Here is a 20,555-nt window from a genome sequence, read left to right on the forward strand (position 1 = left end):
AGACAGGGCACAGACTGTTTCAAAGTCACAGGACGTGCCGGCTCACTCCCACGGCTGCGCAGCCCCCGCCTTCTGGAGCTCTTCCGCGTGTCCAGCCGGCCGTGCCTCCCTCCAGCTCCGGGAAAGGGCTTCTGGCCACGCAGGCGGGATGGTTTGGTCCACGTGCTCCCCTGGCCAGCTGCCCTCCTGGCGCTTCCGGCGCCCTCTGTGAGGGTCCTGCCCCCCTTCCCTGGTGACTGCCCTGTGCACCTCCCCACGCCCTCAGCCCCTGCATCCCCGCTTTCCCTTCTCTCCACGTGGCAGCCACGGGCCCTCAAGCTCTGGGTTAACTCCCCACCCAGACAGCAGCTCCTGGTGCTCCCTGAACCCACCCTCTGATCAGCACCCTGAGCGCACCAGGCCCTGTCCCGCCCTGCTGCCGGCTCTGGGAGCACCTCTTGGGGTCTGGTGGGCTCCGGGGCCTGAGGGCCCAGCACCAGTTGCACCCACTGGGGCCTGGGCCCAGAGCCCAGGGAATTGGGGCCTGCTCCTGCCTCGGGCTCTGCCCTTGTGGTCCCCCTGCCTGGACACTCCTGTTACCCCAAACCCAGCCCAGGACACTCCTCAGGGGGACCTTTAGGAGTCAAGTCCCTGCTGCCTGTCTCCTCCGCCAGGCCAGCCAGCCGCGGGGCGGGGCGCGGGGCAGGTGGGCGGGACGGAGGCGGTGCGGGGGGCGGGCCCCAGGCTTAAGCCCGGGCCGCGGGGGCCGGGACCCAGAGCGCCGCGGAGGCGGAGCGGAGCGAGCGAGGTACCGCGGAGCAGGAGTCGGGCCGGCCGCCGCTCCGCCTCCCAACCCGCTGGGCCCCCGACGGCCGCGCCACGGACTCTCCCGGTGCCCCAGGACAGGCGCATGGCGCCCAGGGGAGCGCGCTGAGCGCGGGGCGCGGCGCCGCGGGCGGCACGATGGCCCTGGAGCAGGCGCTGCAGGCGGCGCGGCAGGGCGAGCTGGACGTGCTGAGGGCCCTGCACGCCGCGGGCCGCCTGGGGCCCTCGCTGCGGGACCCGCTGGACGCCCTGCCCGTGCACCACGCGGCCCGCGCCGGCAAGCTGCACTGTCTGCGCTTCCTGGTGGAGGAGGCCGCCCTGCCCGCCGCGGCCCGCGCGCGGAACGGCGCCACCCCGGCCCACGACGCCGCCGCCACCGGCCACCTCGCCTGCCTGCAGTGGCTGCTCTCGCAGGGCGGCTGCAGGGTGCAGGTGGGTCCTCGCGCCCCCGGGCTGCCCAGGCTTCCTCCCCTAGAGAGTCTGGCCTGGAGCCCCTCTAGGCTCAAGCGTGGGTGGGGCTGGCACCTCCCCACTGAACCTGCGTCCAGCTCCTCCCCAGGGCCAGGGCGAGGTGGCTCCTGGGTTTAGTAAGCACCAGGGCAGATGCCCGTCAGGTCTTGGCCGCTGCTGGGTGAGCACCCAGTTGGTGAGGAACCAGAGGGGCTGGGGCAAACCACTGACTCAGGGGGGCCGGGAGGGTCGGGGTGGGGGCACGAGGGCCTGGACACAGAATCATAAGCCCATGTGGGCCCCCCCATCAGGTCTGGGGGGTGGGCCACGTCTTACAGCCCACTCCAGGCTGAGAGGCGGGTGTCCCCAAGGCTAGGGCGTCTTCCTGCCCCAAGGCCCCCCCTGGTCTCTGGTCCCCAGCTGGTGGGAGCCTGGCTCCTTCTGAGCTGGGGGAGGAGGCCGCTCAGGCCCTGCTGTGACTCTCCCGCTGGCCATAGAGCACCAACAGGTACTAGGCCCGGGGCTCAGGGGCGCTCCCGCACCCCCTGGAGCTGCCAGTCTGTGGGGCAACACACAGCAGACCCACAGGCTAAAAAGTAAGTGAGGTACCACCAGGCACTGCAGGGTCACGCGATGGAGAGCCTCGGGGAGCTGTTTGGGCGAGGTGGCCGGGAAGGCCCCTCTGAGGAGTGACTGAGGAGGAGGAGGAGGCAGTGGCCAGGTGATGATCAGACAGCTCCCACCCAGCGCAAGGAACAAGAAGTGCCCAGCTCTGCGGCTCACACGTCCCGTCCTGGGAGGAGCAGCAGGAAGGCCAGGTCGGGAGTAGGTGAGGGTGCAGAGGCCACCAGGGCCCAGAGGGTCTCAGAGGCTGGAGTCAGGAACCTGGAAGGTGTTCCGGCCGCTGGGACCACTGGAGGGAGGAACCAGACCTTTGGGCTAGACCACTGGGTTCCCTGGATGTGGAAGAAGAGGCAGAAGCAACTGAGCTGGAGGGCTGTGCCCTGAGGGTGGCCAGACCCCTGCCCCCCTTTTGCCCTCAGCATGGCACCCCCCCACTTCCGCCCTTCCTGGGAGATGGCCCGGCCTTATCTCCGGCTCTGTTATCGGAGTTCCTGGCACGTGGTCCCTGCCCACTCTTTGGGGAGGTGGCGTGCCTCCCTGGTCCCGGTGTCCAGCCCTGGCCGGAAGCCTGCCTCGCCTCTGCAGAGGAGGCGGAAGAGCAGGTGGCCTTGTGCCCGGCTTATCGCGGCTCCGGCCCTCGAGCCCCCGGGGGCGGAAGTGTGGGGGGAGGATGACCTCCATCCTGGACCTGCTCAGCCCAGAGAGATAAGCAGATTTAGGGTGCCGGCCACAGCACACGAGGCCGGAGCTTCAGGGACAGGCCAGAGCCCCTAAGCCCGGGTCCTCTTCTTACTGCTACCCCCACCCAGAGGCCAGAGCCAACAGGACCCCCTGGAACTTCAGCCCCCCGGCCCCCAAGGCCAGGAGGAACCGAGGGCCTTTCTCAAGAGCAGGGCTCGGCGCATACCTCACCGTGGTCCTGCCTGGGTCACCTCTAGCCAGCCCTGTCCCCTGGGCTCAAGGGACACACTGAGCCAGACTGGTCCCCCCTGGGCATTCCAGCACCCAGAGGGTCTCAGCGTCACCCTCTACTCCTGGCGTTCACTCCTGCCCCCTCTGCCTTCCTCACTGCCCACCTCCCTCCCCACCTCCCTCCTGGCCACAGCCAGTCCACCTGCGCTGCCCCTCAGCCTCGAGGACTACCAGCCAGCCCTGGGCTCCGTTCCCTCCAGCCCTCGCTGCCGTTCACCTTTCTCACAGGAGCCTCTCCTCCCGCTGCTCAGCCACACCTGTGCCCACACCTGTGCCCACACCTGGGCAGAGGGGCCCCACTTCCCCGATTCTAGTAAACCATGCCCACGGCTCACTACTGCCCAGCCCAGCGCCCTCTCCCCTCCGTTGTCCCACATCCTTGGCGTTGGGAGCGCGCTCTGTTCCAGAGCCCATGTGCACCCTCCCAGCCGCCAGCCAGCCTCGGCGTCTCGGAGATTGTCCTCCTCACCCAGTCACGTGTGCAGCACCTGCCACCCCCTCCCACGGCAGGCACACACCTGGATGTTCACAAGGACTCATGGGCACGTCTGACCATTGCCCCACTCCCTCCGGGGTGCCTGGGAGCGGGCTACCGCCATTGGCTGACTGCCCAGGCCCTGCCCACTGCCCCACAGGGAAGAAGGCAGCCTGGGGGCAGGGCGTGGGCTGGGCTGGGTGTTAGAGGGGCACCAATTGGAGAGCCTTCCCATGTGACACCCGGGGGGTGGCGGGGCAAGCGTTGGATGCAAAAGGTGCCCCTGATCCCGATGCCAACCTGGTGCAGCCCCCACAGCCCACCTGCCTGGCCCAGCAACTGTCGCTCCCTCACCCACGTGTTCCTGAGCATCTGGGCGCCAGGCACGGGTCTCGGCCAGACCCTGGAGCGCCTGCGGGGACAAGGGTGCCGCGTCCTGAAAGCCTGCGTTGTGCGGGCATCTCAGTCATGGCCTGCAGTTCTCAGAAAGCCCACGGGGCGTGGCTTCATGGCGCCACTTTGGACCGCTAGGTGCCCGAGGACAGAGCTGCCCCAGGGCCGGAGGGATGCGGGAAGGGCCTGAGCCAGAGATGGGGCAGGACAAGCCTGTGAGATGCCCTAGCTGGTGTGGCTCAGTGGACAGAGCGTTGGCCTGCGAACTGAAAGGTCCCAGGTTCAATTCTGGTCAAGGGCACAGGCCCAGGTTGTGGGCTCCATCCCCAGTGGGGACTTGCAGGAGGCAGCCATGATTCTCTCTCATCGTGGATGTTTCTATCTCTCCCTCTTCCTTCCTCTCTCTCTCTTCCTCTTCCTCTGTCTCTCTCTCTCTCTCTTCCTTCCTCTCTGAAATCAATAATATATATATATATATATATATATATATATATATATATATCCTATCTAATAAAGAGGGAAAATGCTAATTGACCATCACTCCATCACAAAGATGGCTGCACCCACAGCTGAGGCCAAGTTCCCATAAGGAGCCTTAGCGAGCAATCAGCAGGGACCTGAGGCTATGCCCTCCCCCGCCCCTGTGGGGCTTGACAGGGGACCTCAGGCCATGTCCCCCACCTGGCAGGGCTTGACAGAGGACCTCAGGTGGCGCCCCCCACCCGGCAGGGCTTGACAGGGGACCTCAAGGTGCGCTTCCCGTCCTGGTACTGGGCTAGGGGACCTCAGGCTGCTCACCCTGCCCCGGTGCCAGGCCGGGGGACCTCAGGCCTTGGCCCCTGCCCTGGCGCCAGGCCAGGGGACCTGAGGCCACACCCCCTGCCTGGCAGGGCTTGATGGGGGACATCAAGGTGTTCTTCCTATCCTGGTGCTGGGCTAGGGGACCTCAGGCTGCACCCCCCACCCCAGCACCAGCCCAGGGGACCTGAGGCTGCGCCCCCCTGCCTGGCAGGGCTTGACAGGGGACCTCAGGCCATGCTCCCCACCCAGCGGGGCTTGACAGGGGACCTCAAGGTGCACCCCCAGTGCTGGGTCAGGGGAACTCAGGCCGTGCCCCCCGCCCAGCAGGGCTTGATGGGGGACCTGAGGCTGTGCCCCCCTGCCGGTGGGGCTTGATGGGGGACCTCAGGCCATGCCCCCCACTCAGCGGGGCTTAACAGGGGATCTCAGGCCATGTCCCCCACCTGGCGGGACTTGATGGGGGACCTCAAGGCATGCCCCCACCCCAGTCTGGGCTGGAGGACTGCAGGCTACACCCCCCGTCCTGGTTCTGAGCCAGGGGACCTGAGGCCATGTCCCCTGCCCAGTGGGGCTTGACAAGAGTGGGACTAGCCATGGTCTGGATCTATCCCAATGGGGTGGAGGGCGGCCGGGTCTGGGTCTCACGCGATTTTGAGGCGCATGTGGGTGGGCGGGGACTTGATTCTGGGTCCCGTGGTGGGCTCCAGACTCTGACAGGAGGAAGGTTTTCATAGACATTTTACTAATTTTCTTTCATCTCTGACACTTCTATTATAGAGAAAGGGCAAATAGCAATATTAGATTATTTCCTCTAATTAATCCCTTTTAATGTGCACGAATTTCGTGCACCGGGCCACTAGTATATATATAAAGACTGTGGGACTAACAGGCCCTCCTTCCACAGGACAAAGACAATTCTGGTGCCACAGTCCTGCACCTGGCTGCCCGCTTCGGCCACCCCGAAGTGGTGGACTGGCTGCTGCGTCACGGTGGTGGGGATCCCACCGCAGCCACAGACACCGGCGCCCTGCCCGTCCACTACGCCGCCGCCAAAGGAGACTTCCCCTCCCTGAGGCTTCTCATCGGGCACTACCCTGAGTAAGGACGCCCCTCCCGGGGTCTCGGGGTGGGGCCGCCGGGGCTCGGGTGCTTGAAGTTTGCCATCCCCTCCGGCATCTGGGGGAGTGGCCGCTCCTGGGTCCAGAGGGCCAGGCCAGAGGCAGCTCCTGCCCAGCCAGGATGCCTCCCCTCCTGGCAGGCTCCCTGCCACTTGCCCCAGGCCCTGCAAGCCCCGGGCATCCAGCCCAAGGTCCCTTGCTCCCCGGGGTGCTCCCAGGCTGCAGGGTGCTCCCTCCAGCCCCAGCCTCATTGGCTGCTGTGCTCATTGGCAAGGCTGTTGTAAATGGGGGGTGGAGGGGCGGGGTAAGAGCATCTCCCAAACCCGAGTCAGGAAGGCGATGGAGGAGGAGCCATGGCACTTACCCAGAGGTGGAGGGAGCGGGCTGCCCACCCAGACGCCACCTCCCAGCCCCACAGTCCCACAGCCCCCGCGCCAGGCCATCCACAGAGCAGCTGCTCATTTCCTGTGGCCCCTCAGCCCAATCCCGATACTGAGGTGCTGGGGTCCCCCTCCGCAGGGGCCTCTGCTGAGCAGTGGGCTGGGACTCCGCGGGGCAGGTGGGGCAGGTGGAAGAATGGGGCTCAATGCACAGCAGGGGAGGCGGGGGCGGTCCTAGGGAGGAAGGGGGCCAGGTCTTCAGCAACTGGGGGAGACAAGGGGAAAGCCACCCAGACACGGTCTGAGGGGGGCCCCAGTGGCCCTGGGCCCTGACAGGTGGGGTGACCTCTGTCAGTCCAAGTGGGTGCCTAGGATGTGAGCAGCCTCGGAGGACCCGGCCTAAGCACAGCCACCAGGCGGGAGGGTCACCCCTGGCTCACTCCTGAGGCACCTGCAGGGCCGCCGGCCACCTGCTGCCCCTGGGCCGTGGGCAGGGTGGCCGTAGCAGCAGCCTCGGGCCCAGGCACGTTGGCGTGGGTGTGGGCAGCCCTCAGGCCCGGCTGGGTGCGGTGACCTGGCCAAGCAGGAGGTTCCCTGGTCTGGTCAGTGGGGGACCAGCAGGTGTGCCCTCGGACCAGGGGCCACGCGGGCACGGGTCTGCGCCACTGTCGCGTGAACTCTGCTTCTGGACAAGCTGGGGTTCGGGCCAAGTCGAAGGTGGTGGGATTGAGGGCAGGAGGCCCCAGAGACTCATGAGAACGGCTCCCGGCCTGGCACCATCAGCACCCGGGGGTGGGGGGCTGGGAGCAGCCCTGCGACATGGCCCCACCGAGGCGACTCCGATGCTCCTTCCCCTCCCCCCAAGTAACAAAGAGGACACGGTGCCCTAACTGGTTTGGCTCAGTGGATAGAGCGTCGGCCTGCGGACTAAAGGGTCCCAGGTTCGATTCCGATCAAGGGCATGTACCTGGGTTGCGGGCACATCCCCAGTGGGAGGTGTGCAGGAGGCAGCTGATCGATGTCTCTCTCTCATCGATGTTTCTAACTCTCTATCCCTCTCTCTTCCTCTCTGTAACAAATCAATAAAATATATATATATAAAAAAAAAACAAAACAAAGAGGACACGGGGTCCTGTGAGCGGAGGGACGGCTATGGCCACCCTCCTGCACCCACCAGCCTCCCCCTCGCACATAACGGGACCCAAAAGTCAGGCTGGCGGCGACGCCAACCTAGCCCAGCAGTGAACTGGGAGGGCCCTGCCCGCCTCTGGGCGTGCTGAGGAGGACCTGGGGCGGGGGAGCCCCAGGCTGAGCCCCTCCTCACCAGGAGCCTGGGGAAGGCTCTGGCTGTGCCATGGGACAGCCTGGGGGCTGGGAGCCTTGGAGACACTGACCCCTCCCAGGCCCTGCAGGTGTGGCCTGGACTGATGGCTGCCAGCCCCCAGGAATCTCAGGGAGGTGACAGAGGGCTCGGCTCTATCCTGCCCACCAGCATGTGTCCTGGCTGATAAGGAGGTGCTTTTGTGTGGTCACCAGACAGGGCTCAAGGCAGGAGGGGTGGCTGGGAATTGTGGGGGGCACTGCCAGGAGAGAGGTGTAGACCAATGCCCACCCGCTGCCTATAGGGATGGAGACTCCTGCTCCCCCAGTCTGGGGAGCCCGGCAGGGAGCTGGGGGGGGGTGGGGGGAGGGAGAGGCTGCAGGGCACAATCGGGGGCCCAGGCAGCCGGCTGGAGGCACAGCGCCCGCCCACCCGTGAGCCTGGCTGCTGTGGAGCCTGTGAATTATTCACGAGGGCTCAGCTCTCCCTGCGGGGGAGGGCGGACGGGCTCCCAGCCCTACCGGGGAGAAACTCGATCCCACCCAGGGAGCTGTGTGGCCTTGGGCCATGGCAGTGACAGCTTCAAAGGAGCAGGAGAGCTGGAGGTGTCCGGGGAGGGCCCAGCTAGTGCACGGCTGCATTAGGGGGCATGAGAAAGGGCTTGAGACCCCAGGAACACCCTGCACCCCCACCCCACCCCTCCTCCAGTCTATCCCAGTCCAGAGGCCAAGGAATGGCCCCAGCGACCTTGGGGTCTGCTGTCCCGGGGACCCTCCCTCTGAGCCCTCTGCAGAAAGGGGGTCCCTACGCTGGAGGCACAGAGGTGACAGGAGCTGGCTGGGTCGTCCCTCCTGGCCAGGAGCATGAGTGGCTGGTGGTGGGTTCCCACCAGTGGGGACAGGCTGGGAAATGGGAGGAGCAGGGCCCTCAGGGCGCCTGACCACCTGCCGGGAGGGTCCTGGGGCCCAGGAGCCACCAGGCTCAGCCAGGCCCCCTCCCCCCACCTGAACTTGAAGGCTGGGACCTTGGGGGGTGGGCTCTGGGCCCAGGTCAGAGATTGGAAGTGCCCCGGCCAGGAGCCAGGATAGGCTAGTGCAGCCGTGGGCAAACTACGGCCCGCGGGCCGGATCTGGCCCGTTCGGCTGTTCTATCCGGCCCGCGGAGCCGAAAGAGTGGAGGGTTCTCTTGCTCTCCCCTCCGCTCCTTTACTTTGAATTTATATTAGTTCACACAAACACTCCATCCATGCTTTTGTTCCGGCCCTCCGGTCCAGTTTAAGAACCCATTGTGGCCCTCGAGTCAAAAAGTTTGCCCACCCCTGGGCTAGTGCCTCCCAGAAGCTGGCACCAAGCACCGGTCTGAGTCTTACAACCACCCCAGGCAGCCCTGTAATCAGCCCGTTTTACAGATGGGCTCGGCCCGCTGTGCTAGGCGAGAGTCTAAGTGCCAGGGACACTTCTCCGTGCCTCGCGGAGTGACAGGTACAGAAAGGGCGTCTCGTGGCCAGCTGCCTGCTGAGGTCCCCTGGCCACCCCTCTCTGTTCTGTCTCCCACTCCCTCCGGGCCTTTCAGGTTTGCTGGGGACTCCTGGCTGCTTCCACAGCCCCGCTGGAGGGGTTCAGGCAGCCCCCCATCTTGAGCAGGGAGCCGTGCGGCTCACCCCTCAAGGACCCCAGGGACTGTCTTGTTCCCCCTTCAAAGGTAGAGGCTCTGCCCCCACCGCCCCACTGGGCCTCTGCCCCCACCCTGCTGGGCCTCTGCCCCCACCCCGCTGGGCCTCTGCCCCCACCCCACTGGCCCTCTGCCCCCGCCCCGCTGGGCCTCTGTGTCTGCCGCAGGCAGTGAGGGTTCCTTTATTCTGTTACCACGCCCAGGTCCACCCGGGGTGCTTTGCTGAGGTCCCTGGGCAGCAGGGCCTGCGTGGAGCCTGGGCTGCCACATCCACACTGGGGACCCTGACCCAGCTGGAGGCTGAGAAAGGAGGGCCCTGGCGAAATAGGGGGACCCCTCTCAGTGGGGACAGCCTCCACCTCCACCAGCAACGCCTGGTCCACGCCCTCAGATCTGGAGCCGGGTGGCGGCTCGCCCTGCCCTCTTCCTCCCAGCTCAGCGCACCTTTGGGGACCCATCAGTCTCCCCATCACTGACAGGGAAGCCGCCTCCTTACACGGCCCAGCGACCCTCACGCCGGTCCACCCTCCCCTCCAGCTGCTCTCCATCGCCAGCTCTGCTCCAACAGGCCAGCACCCTGTGGCCTTCGCCCTGGCTGTTCCCTCCACTCAGAACTCTTCCCCACAGCGCCCCGCCCTCCTCAGGCCTCTGCTCCTCTTCCTCTTAGCACAGCCTGCCTTGAGCGCCTTCAAACTGTAACGCGCCCCCCGACACGCACTCCCTCCCCGTCTTCCTGCCTCATTCCCCAGCACCCCATGGCCTGGCATTGCATTTGTGCACCCCTGTGCGCCCCTATGTCTGCCTCCCGACCAACGAGAGCAGACCTCGTCTTCCCATCCGGTGTGCCAGCGCCTGACACGAGTAAGTTTTTGTTAACTGGGTAGGGAGTCTGCAATCCAGCTGTTGTCCAGCTCTCAGTATGTGGAGGCTCTCAGCATGTGGAGGTCAAGCCGCCTGGTCCATGCACAGACCCAGGAGTGGGCAGAGGTGGGCAGGGTGCAGACTCCAGGTGCAAGCTGGAGAGAGACGCGCCTCGGGGCCAGGTAGCCTTCCAGTCTGGGAAGTAGGTGGCCTCACCGGGGAGAGAGTGCACTGAGAAAGGAGGCCCTGGGACGCCCCGACATTTGGAGGTGAGGCAGGCTGAGGCTGAGGACCCAGCACAGGCAGGTGTTGGGGGAGGGGCACCGTTAGGCAGTGGCCAGGTCACGTGAGGATGGGAACACCTCCAGGGTTGGTAGCATGGCCCAGCGGGTGGCGAGGGGATGGCAGGTCACCCTCCCGTCAGGAAACACAACGTTGCAAAGCTTCCTCTTCTGTTCTCTCGCAAGAGGCATAGAGAGGCCAGAGTCCAGGGGTGGGCAAACTTTTTGACTCGAGGGCCACAATGGGTTCTTAAACTGGACCGGAGGGCCGGAACAAAAGCATGGATGGAGTGTTTGTGTGAATGAATATAAATTCAAAGTAAAGGAGCGGAGGGGAGAGCAAGAGAACCCTCCGCTCTTTCGGCTCCGCGGGCCGGATAGAACAGCCGAACGGGCCGGATCCGGCCCGCGGGCCGTAGTTTGCCCACGGCTGGGCCAGACGGTTATCACGCCCACTTGCCATATGTGGAAACTGAGGTCCAGAGGGTAAAGAACTCACGGGCCCTGTGCAGTGAGCTGCAGAGACAGGGGGGTAAGCGGAGGCCAGGGCAAAGGGCAGGGGCTGGGAGGGGGATCCCCTCCCCAGGTTGTCCCTGAGGCTAGAACTTGATGGGCTGGATCAGGGTGTCCCCTGAGACCCCACCCCACCCCTCTAGGCAGTGACTCTGGCTTGGTGAGGCCTGGATGCCCCCAGCCAGCAGCGCACCCCCCAGGGACACGGGGAGGCGGGGCCTAAAATGCAACATGGCACCAGGCGGGTGCCGAGGGCTCTGAGTATGTCTCCCCGTTGGATGCCGCCTCCACAGCACGATGGCTTGGAGAAGCCAACACACAAGAGGCCAGACCTTGGCGCAGCCTGGAGGGCTCAGCCAGGTCCCTCCCTCCCACACCCAGGTCCTTCTCTGCCTCTCTCTCATGGAGTGGCCTTAGCCTCACTTTCCCCGTCTGAAAAAGGGGAACAATGCTAACACCTCCCTCCGAAGGTCACTTTACAAGGACAAGAGGAGAGAGTGTATCATGATGGTCCCAGTGCTTGGGACAGAGAAATCATTCAATAAATGGTACCGGCTACCACTGTTACCAATGACGATCATTGCCACTCCCATTGGAAAGCCATCTCTCCATCTCAATTCATCCTTTCTCTCCTTACGCTCATGTGGGTTTTTTTTTTTAATATATTTTATTGATTTTTCACAGAGAAGAAGGGAGAGGGATAGAGAGTCAGAAACATCAATGAGAGAGAAACATCGGTCAGCTGCCTCCTGCACACCTCCTACTGGGGATGTGCCCGCAACCAAGTTACGTGCCCTTGACCGGAATCGAACCCGGGACCTTTCAGTCCGCAGGCTGACGCTCTATCCACTGAGCCAAACCGGTTTTGGCCATGCGGGTTTTTATAGCACCCGGGGACGTGCTCTGGCCTGCGGGCTGAGGCAGAAGAGGGTAACAGGGCTAGGACCCCCTTGGCCACCCTGGCCCAGCAGCGAACCTGCCCTGTGTCCTGGGGTCTCCCAGGCTGGAGCTGTGCCCCCCAAGTGGGGACCCTGAGCACAGAGGCTGAAGTGCTAACAGCAACGGTGACGCGTTGAGTGTTTACTGAGCACTCCCTGTGCCCCCGGGACTCCGGCTGAGAGCGCCCGCCGGTGGCCAGGCAGGAGGCCGAGGGCACAACCGCCCCCTCCTGCCTGGGTCCTGCTCCGTGCCAGCTTCTCGGGCCTTCTCAGGCCGGCTGGGCACCCCCGGGTCATGGATACCTGCCAAGCGGGGGTTGCTGGGAGGGCAGGGCTCCTGGCCGGTCTGGCGCCCCGCGCTGTGTATGTGCCTCGGGCATCCCCAGAGAGAGTCCCGTGGGCCCTGGGTGGGGGCCCCCTCCAGCCTTCCATGCCCAGGACCCCAGCACTCGCTGTGCCTTGGTTACGGGGTGAATAATTCAGGCCACTGAGTGTCGGTCGTGAAATATTAAACAGGCTGTTACTGACGCACCGGCATGTGAATGCGTGTGTGGGGGCGACGCTGGCACTGGGGCGTGGAGGCCAGTGGCCTCGGGCCAGTGTGTCGCTGAGACGAGGCATGGGTCTCTGTCGCCGTGTGTGCTGTGTCGGCTTGTGGGCACCACTCTACCCCTGACGCTGTGCGGGTGACAGAGGGCAGCCAGGCCTGGTCCCTGCTCCTCCCCAAATGTGTGAAGTGCTGGCTCAGCATCAGCCCCAGCCAATGGCAAGAGCCCACACCAGGAGGAAGGAGCGCTCTGGGGTCAGGGGTCAGGGAAGCAGACAGAGGCCAGGGTTTTAGGGACAGGGAGAAAGACATCAGCTGGGCGTTGGTGGGGGGAGTGAGAGGGAGGGGCCAAGTCATGTTGGCGGTGACAGGAGGGGGAGGGGTGGGCAGATGGAGGAGGAGTGGGTGGCCTGGTGCCTGTGTTAATGGGCAGAGGGGCTGGGGGTTGGACGAGGCAGGGAGGGCGTGGATGGAGCGGGGGGGGGGAGCATGGGTTTGATGAAGTGAGTGGATAGATGGGGGAAGAACTGCCCTTCGGGGGCACAGCGTACTAGGGCACAGCACCTACCCTGAGTTCAGAATCGCCGGGGCTGTTGGTGGGCAGCTCCTGGATCTGGGCCTAGATTGTGGTTCCACCTAGTGCCCAACTCTGGTAACTGCACCCTGGGCTGTCCATGACCCACCGAGAAGTCAGAAACACTGAGGGTCAGCCAGTGGCCCTGCCAGCTCCCCTCTTCCCAGCGGCACTCCAGCTTGTGGGGTGAGTCCCCTGTCCCCCAGTAAGGACCCTCTGTGGGAGCTGAGGGGCAGAGACAGGTGCAGGCAAGGCCCCAGAGAATGCCCTCTCTCCACTCCCTGTGTGCCTACTGTGTGCCTACTGTGTGCCAGGTGCCGCATCGCACAGACAGATGTGCACTCACTCACATGCCCCGTACAGCTGTGTGACCTCAGGCTGCCACAGCCTCTGAGCCTCAGCTGCCCCTCTGCCGATGGGAACGCATCGGCCCGCAGGGCGTTCAGTGACAGCCTGCCTGCTGACTTCATAGCACAGCGCCCGGGAAGGGCTCAGTGGATGGTGGCCTTCCAGAGGGTTGCCAGGTTAACAACCAGGATATCCAAACAAATTTTCATTTCAGATGAACAACAAACCAAGTTTTAGCCGAAACCAGTTTGGCTCAGTGGATAGAGCGTCGGCCTGCGGACTGAAGGGTCCCGGGTTCGATTCCGGTCAAGGGTATGTACCTTGGTTGCGGACACATCCCCAGTGGGAGGTGTGCAGGAGGCAGCTGATCGATGTTTCTCATCGATGTTTCTAGCTCTCTATCCCTCTCCCTTCCTCTCTGTAAAATATCAATAAAATATATTTAAAAAAAACAAAAACCAAGTTTTAGTATAAGTATACCTCATACAATATTTTGGATACACTTATAATTTTTATTTTTAAATATTTTTTATTGATTTCAGAGAGGAAGGGAGAGGGAGAGAGAGATAGAAACATCAATGATGAGAGAGAAGCATCGATCGGCTGCTTCCAGCACGCCCCCTACTGGGGATGGAGCCCACAACCCAGGCATGTGCCCTTGACCGGAATTGAACCCGGGACCCTTCACTCCACAGGCCGCCGCTCTATCCACTGAGCCAAACCAGCCAGGGCCACATATATATATGTTTTAAATGATTTGTTGTTTATCTGATACTCAGACTTAACTGGGCAGTCTGTGTTTGCCTGGCAACCCTACCTTTCTGTTCTCTGGGAACTCAACCTTCTGGGGGAGGCAGGGGCCACAATCAGTGATGTTCAACCAGGCAGGACAGGTGTCCACGGAGTGGGGCCAGGGCAGCATGGGGCACAGGGGTGAGAGCGGTCTGCCCTGCCTGGGAGAATCAAGGCAGGCCTCGTGGAGGAGGGATTTGTCCTGAGTCTTAAAGGGCAAGGAGGAGGAAAGGACATTCTGTAGGGAGAGAGCAGGCGGTAGATATGGGACTTACAGGGACAGTGAGTGGCTGAAAGGGAGGGAGAGGCCCGGTCAGGCCTTGGTAAGGGGTGGGCATTTCGCCGAGGGCAGGGCCCCGCTCAGTCCCAGGTGTTTTATAGGAAGGAAGGGCTGGGGGAGGAGGGGCAGACCAGAGGGGCCCTGAGGGCGGCTGGCACAGGTCTGAGTCCAGAGGAAGCCAGGAACAGCGCGGCCTAGTGACTAGGTCCCCGTGGACCCACCCTGCCAGCCCTCCAGGGTCCCCGGAAGGGACGAGGGTCTTGAGAAGGTTCGCAGGGGGCGGGTGCTGAGAGCCTCCGTGGGTGCTTCCTGTTCGCAGGGGAGTGAATGCCCAAACCAAGAACGGTGCCACGCCCCTGTACCTGGCGTGCCAGGAGGGCCACCTGGAGGTGACGCAGTACCTGGTGCAGGAGTGCGGCGCGGACCCGCACACGAGCGCCCACGACGGCATGACCCCGCTGCACGCGGCGGCACAGATGGGCCACAGCCCGGTCATCGTGTGGCTGGTGAGCTCCGGGCGGGGCGGGGCGGGGCCTGGGCGGGGCGGGGCCTGCACGGGCGGGGCGGGACCAGTAAGGGCCTGGCGCCCAGCCCGCGCCCCTCTGTCCCCGCCCCCTCCCGCCCAGGTGAGCTGCACCGACGTGAGCCTGTCGGAGCAGGACAAGGACGGCGCCACGGCCATGCACTTCGCGGCGAGCCGCGGCCACGCCAAGGTGCTCAGCTGGCTCCTGCTGCACGGCGGCGAGATCTCGGCCGACCTGTGGGGCGGGACCCCGCTGCACGACGCCGCCGAGAACGGGGAGCTGGAGGTGAGGGCGGGGCCGGGGGCGGGGCCGGGAGGGGGGCGCCCTCTGCCGGCGCCGCGCGCTCAGCACAGCCCTGCCCGGCGCGGGGCGCGGGCTAGCGGCGGGGGTGCTCCCTGCGTGCCCCTGCAGTGCTGCCAGATCCTGGTAGTGAATGGCGCGGAGCTGGACGTCCGCGACCGCGACGGATACACGCCCGCTGACCTCTCCGACTACAATGGCCACAGCCACTGCACCCGCTACCTGCGCACCGTGGAGACCCTGGTACGCCTGGCCCTGCGCGCCCCCATCTCACCCCAGTCCCGCCCTCGCGCCCCCTACAGGTAGGGTTTGTGAACCGTGTTAGCACCGAGGAAGCCGGAGTGCAGGGACGCGGAGGCCCTTGCCTGAGGTCACACAGGGAGTAAGGGCCCCAGGCCATTTCCCCAAGTGACTTCTCAGCCGGGACCACTGGTCACTGAGGAGTGGGGGGTGGAGGCAAAAAGGTCAAGAGAAGGAGGACCAGGGTCGTCCTGACACGGGTGAGGGCTGGGAGAAACCACAGGACACATTCGAATGGGCCGGTTCAGTTCATTCAGCTGGCCACAGCCCGCATGGACGGCTCACTTCATTCTCGCCACCGTCCTCCGAGGCAGGGAGGGTTCGTGTCCCATTTCAGGGTAAACTGAGTCTCAGGGAGGCCCACGCTCGCAGTGTTAAGCGGTGGAGCCCAGGGGCCGGGCCCAGAGCCACCTCCTGCCCACTCCACTGCATGTAGCTTCTTCGGAGCTCCAAGCCCGTGCTGTCCTTTTAAGTCACTTCAGTCTGGTTACACGCCGGCAAGGAACCCAGCGGGACCTGAGCGCAGTGTGGTGGCTTCTGTGTCAGCCGCTGCCATGCCTGCTTTGGGACAAGAGGGAGGAAAGAGGGGAGGGCTCCCGGAGGCCAGCACCAGGGCGCTGACCAGCTCCCAGGGCAGCCTGGCCACGGGAGGGGCTGCCGGGGAGAAGGGGGTAGCCCCCTCCCTGTGAGGCCACTTGGGGCCACTTGGTCTTGGGGACTCGGGAGCACAGCAAGGCCCAGGATCAGAGATGAACTGGACTTGAGGAGGCATCTCCCCCGGAAAGGGCCACACAGAGGGAGAGCGGGCCAGCGCCGGGCAGCTAACAGGGCAGACACTGTGGTCTTTGGGCACCAGAGGTGAACTCCTCCCACTGAGAGTCTGGGTGGCAGAGCCCCACGTCCACTCCCGACAGCAGCTGCTCCGTGAGCACCCGGGACCGCTCCTCGCACCTGACGCCGGCAGGCACCTGCCCGGAGCTTCGGGGTGTGACCTCGGTCAGTCCCCATGGTAGACTAATAGTAGATGCGCGTGGCACTTACCGGCCACCATGCCCTGGCACTTCACTCACGTTTAACATCATTTTTACAACCTAGTGGGCAGGCAGTACTGTTCCCCATTTCCAGGTGAAGGAACTCGGCTAAAAGAGAGAGCAGTTACTTGCCCAAGTCAGCAGCTAGTAAGTGGAGGAGGTGACATGTGAATCAGCGTCCCAGGCCGCAGAGCTCGTGTTCCGAACCTGTTATCCGCGGGGTCAGGCCTGGCGCTCCCAGTGCCCACTGCTATCAGCCGAGAAAAGGGCATCTAGCCGAAACCGGTTTGGCTCAGTGGATGGAGCGTCGGCCTGCGGACTGAAGGGTCCCGGGTTCGATTCCGGTCAAGGGCATGTACCTTGGTTGCGGGCACATCCCCAGTGGGAGATGTGCAGGAGGCAGCTGATCGATGTTTCTAGCTCTCTATCCCTCTTCCTTCCTCTCTGTAAAAAATCAATAAAATATATATTTTTTTTAAAAAAAGGGCATCTTCAGCTGCCCCGTGCAGCTCCTGTGGGTCCCCTGGGCTCCTGGGGTAGGCAGCAGGGATGCCCCCCGAAGTGTGTGGGGTGTGGGGCCCGGGACCCTCACTCAGGTGGGCCCGGTGATGGAGGGGGCAGATCCCAGCCGCAGCGGATGCTGGCCCAGAAAAGGCCAACCGGCCCCAGAGCCCCTCATTACAGGCCAATGAGCGCGGCTGCAGAGCCGTTACCTGGTGCCGGCCTGCCTCCGCTCCCGGGGGGCCTGTGACACTTCTCAGGCAGGCGGGCGTGGGGCAGGGAGGCGCAGGCCTGGGCAGAAGCAGCGAGCGAGCAGGCAGGCAGGCTTGCTGGCAGCAGAGCAGCATGGGCAACGTAAGCAGGGCCCCCACCCCAGCCCACGCCCGTGCCAGGAGGGGCAGGTTAGGGGCGGAGTACGGACAGTGGTGGGGGGTGGCTGGCTTGGAGGCCTCAGCTTCAGATGCCCACCTAGCTCAGCTGGGCCACCCCATGCCCCTCTCTTTCCCCGAGGGCCCTGTCTGGAGACGGGGACTGGTGCTGGGATTTGCCTAGTCGGGCCAGGAGACAGGGCTTGCTGGCCAGGTAATGGGGGATCAGTCCTCCCTGCAAGCTGGGGGGCCTTGCACCCTTCCCCTGCCCCCAGCTGCTGCCAGCACTCTCACCAGCTGCAGAGCCTGGGCCCGCCCGAAGGTGCACTGGAGCCCAGGCCCTCTGCCCATTGAGGAGGAAGAAAGTGGCTGCCCTGTGGCTCTCCCCTTGGGGTGCACCCAGGGCCCCCCTTCCCTCAGCCTCTCAACCCTCCTGAGCAGGGAGGGGCCAGGAGTAGGAGTTTCCCAGGAACCCAGGGTCCTACTGCTGGGGGGCGGGGCTTGAGTCTTAGCCCAGAAAGGGCAGTGGCTTAGCCAAGGTCACACCGCGAGGGCTCTGAGCAGGACCCTGGCCCAGAGCTCCTGGCCTTGGGGGCTGGCTGTCCTCACGCCTCCGCTCCTTCTGCGCAGAGTGTGGAGCACCGCGTGCTGTCCCGGGACCCGTCCGCCGAGCTGGAGGCCAAGCAGCCCGACTCGGGCATGTCCTCGCCCAACACCACCGCGTCAGTCCAGCCGCTGAACTTCGACCTCAGCTCGCCCACCAGCACCCTCTCCAACTACGACTCCTGCTCATCCAGCCAGTCCAGTATCAAGGGCCGGCGCCCCCCGCGCGGTGAGTGGACCAATGGGAAGGGGGGGGGCAGCCCTGGGCCAGCTCTGCCCACAGCTAACCCTGGAGGCTGCCCAGGTCACCAGGAGAGGATGCTGCTGCTGGTGAAGGATAGACACTCATGTTTGTGTGTCCCCATCACAACAGACATGTATATCCACACATTTGCACATGCACCTCGCACACGATATAATATCCTTACTCACACATGCACAAACTGTCCCCAGAACTTACACACTCAAGAGTGCACACTTGTGCCCTAGCTGGTGTGGCTCAGTGGATAGAGCGTCGGCCTGTGGACTGAAGGGTCCCGGGCTCGATTCCGGTCAAGGGCACATGCCCGGGTTGCGGGCTTGATCCTCAGTCGGGGGCGTGCAGGAGGCAGCTAATCAATGATTCTCTCATCATTGATGTTTCCCTCTCTCTTTCTCCCCCTTCCTCTCTGAAATCAATAAAATATATATATTTTTTTAAATATATTTTATTGATACTTTACAGAGAGGAAGGGAGAGGGATAGAGAGCTAGAAACATGATGAGAGAGAAACATCGATCAGCTGCCTCCTGCACACCTCCCACTGGGGATGTGCCCGCAACCAAGGTACATGCCTTTGACCGGAATCGAACCCGGGACCCTTCAATCCGCAGGCCAACGCTCTATCCACTGAGCCAAACTGGTTCCAGCAAAATATATATATTTTTTAAAAGAGTGCATACTTGTGCCCTGACCGGTTTGGCTCAGCCTGCAGACTGAAGGGTCCCAGGTTCGATTCCGGTCAAGGGCATGTACCTTGGTTGCAGGCACATCCCCAGTAGGGAGTGTGCAGGAGGCAGCTGATCGATGTTTCTCTCTCATCGATGTTTCTAACTCTCTATCCCTCTCCCTTCCTCTCTGTAAAAAATCAATAAAATATATTTTTTAAAAAGAGTGCACACTTGTACGTGTGTGCACACAATATACAGATATGAATGCACAACCACATATTGAGCTGCGCAGATATACACACACGTCTACACTACACACAGGCACACAACTCTCCATTCTGTACCCTGGATGTGCTCACACACACCCCATGTCCACAGCCTAACACAGCCCATTCATAAACACAAAGCCTGTGTACTCACGCACTGTCACACAACATGCACAAACGCTCACTCCGAAGCCAGACACGCACGCACACACGCTGACCACACCCTGAGCACGGGGACCTCCACTTGCCATGCCTGCTTCGTGCCACCAGGTGGTGGCTGCAGAGATGGCGGGCACCCTGAAAAGACTGGGTGTGGCATCCATATCCCTGCCACCTGCCCTGCCAGATCTGCCTGGAAGGCAGCCCTCCCCCTCCAGGTGGCTCAGTCCACGGGCACACCTGGAGCCCACAGCCCCGGGGCTCCCACCCCAAACCCGGGTGAGGTCCATGAGGTGTGGCCTTTCCCCGGCAGGTGCAGGGCTGTGGGAGGGCAGGGCCAGGACCAGGGCGGGGCCACGCTGGGCTGCACCCCTGAGTCCACTACCCACTTGGCAAGTTGCTTGTGGACAGTGGAGGGTCTCAGTCCTGCGGACAGCCCCTCTGCCAACTCGCAAATCCAGCCTCCCCGCTCCTCCCCCTTACCCCCCTGCCAGGGCTTCCCAGAGCCAGAGCTGCAGAGATACAGAGCTACATGGACATGCTGAGCCCGGAGCTGAACCTGGCCCAGGGCAAGATGGAGAGAACCACAGCACCACCGCCACCCAGCTTCCCGCCGCCACCCCCGCCCCCAGGCACCCAGCTGCCCCCTCCCCCACCGGGCTACCCAGCCCCCAAGCCCCCCGCAGGGCTGCAGGCAGCTGACATCTACATGCAGACCAAGAGCAAGCTCCGCCACGTGGAGACCACAGGCTTCCGAAAGGAGGTAGTGAGCCTTCGCCCACCGCCTGCCTCTCAGCGCCCGCTGGTGGGGGTCGTGGAGGCCAAGGACTGCCCGGCTCCTGGGCACCGGACAGCGGTCCCTGGGCCAGTGGCCTGTTCAAGAGTCCATATTCCTGGCAGCCCCGTGGGGGCTCAGGGCTGGGCACTGGGGACAGGGAGATGGGTAAGACCAAGCCGCCGCAGAGCTGGGGGGCAGAGAAGGGCCTAGAACATACACCCAGCCAGTGGGGCCTCCCGGGGCTGGGTCCCCGCCACCGCTCGCACAGAATGGCAGGATAGTCATGGAGTGGCACTCAGTCGGGGCTGACCCCCGGTTTGGGGCTTGAGGCCGGGCAGTGAGGTGAGGTGAGTGAGGTGGCGGGGCCAGGCCTGAGATGAGTCCTGGGGAGAAGGGGAGGAGTCCCGTGTGGGCGTGTTGAGTGCCAGGTGCTGGGGATGGCAGGGCCTCTGGGGTCCTGGCTGAGGCTCCGGAGTGGGGCTGGGGATCAGACGGCTGGGCTGGGGGTCAGTCCTGGGCAGAGAGGCCCAGAGGGGCCCTGCCTACAGGCCCAGGGGACAGAGCTCTGGGAGGAGGGGCAGGGGCGCCCTGAGCCCTCAGGTTGTGGAGTGTGGGGCGGAGGCCCCGGAGGGTCCTGACCTTGCAGGTAGTTT

The 20,555-nt window shown here is 63.9% G+C and overlaps 1 protein-coding gene across 2 annotated transcripts in view; it reads left to right on the plus strand.

The window, feature by feature from the left end:
- Nucleotides 1-773: 773 nt before the first annotated feature.
- ESPN (espin) overlaps nt 774-20,555 on the plus strand; it is a 32,280-nt gene continuing 12,498 nt past the window's right edge. For both annotated transcript variants that reach the window (XM_080656760.1, XM_080656759.1), the window contains exons 1-7: nt 774-1,236; nt 5,424-5,617; nt 14,463-14,649; nt 14,770-14,952; nt 15,079-15,210; nt 17,798-17,999; nt 19,619-19,887. In XM_080656760.1, the coding sequence (XP_080512886.1) occupies nt 943-1,236; nt 5,424-5,617; nt 14,463-14,649; nt 14,770-14,952; nt 15,079-15,210; nt 17,798-17,999; nt 19,619-19,887 (1,461 nt within the window). In that variant the 5' untranslated portion in view covers nt 774-942. The remainder of the gene's footprint in view (nt 1,237-5,423; nt 5,618-14,462; nt 14,650-14,769; nt 14,953-15,078; nt 15,211-17,797; nt 18,000-19,618; nt 19,888-20,555) is intronic.

This window comes from Plecotus auritus, assembly GCF_963455305.1.
Source record: "Plecotus auritus genome assembly, chromosome: 2".
In the NCBI taxonomy this organism is placed as follows: Eukaryota; Metazoa; Chordata; class Mammalia; order Chiroptera; family Vespertilionidae; genus Plecotus; species Plecotus auritus.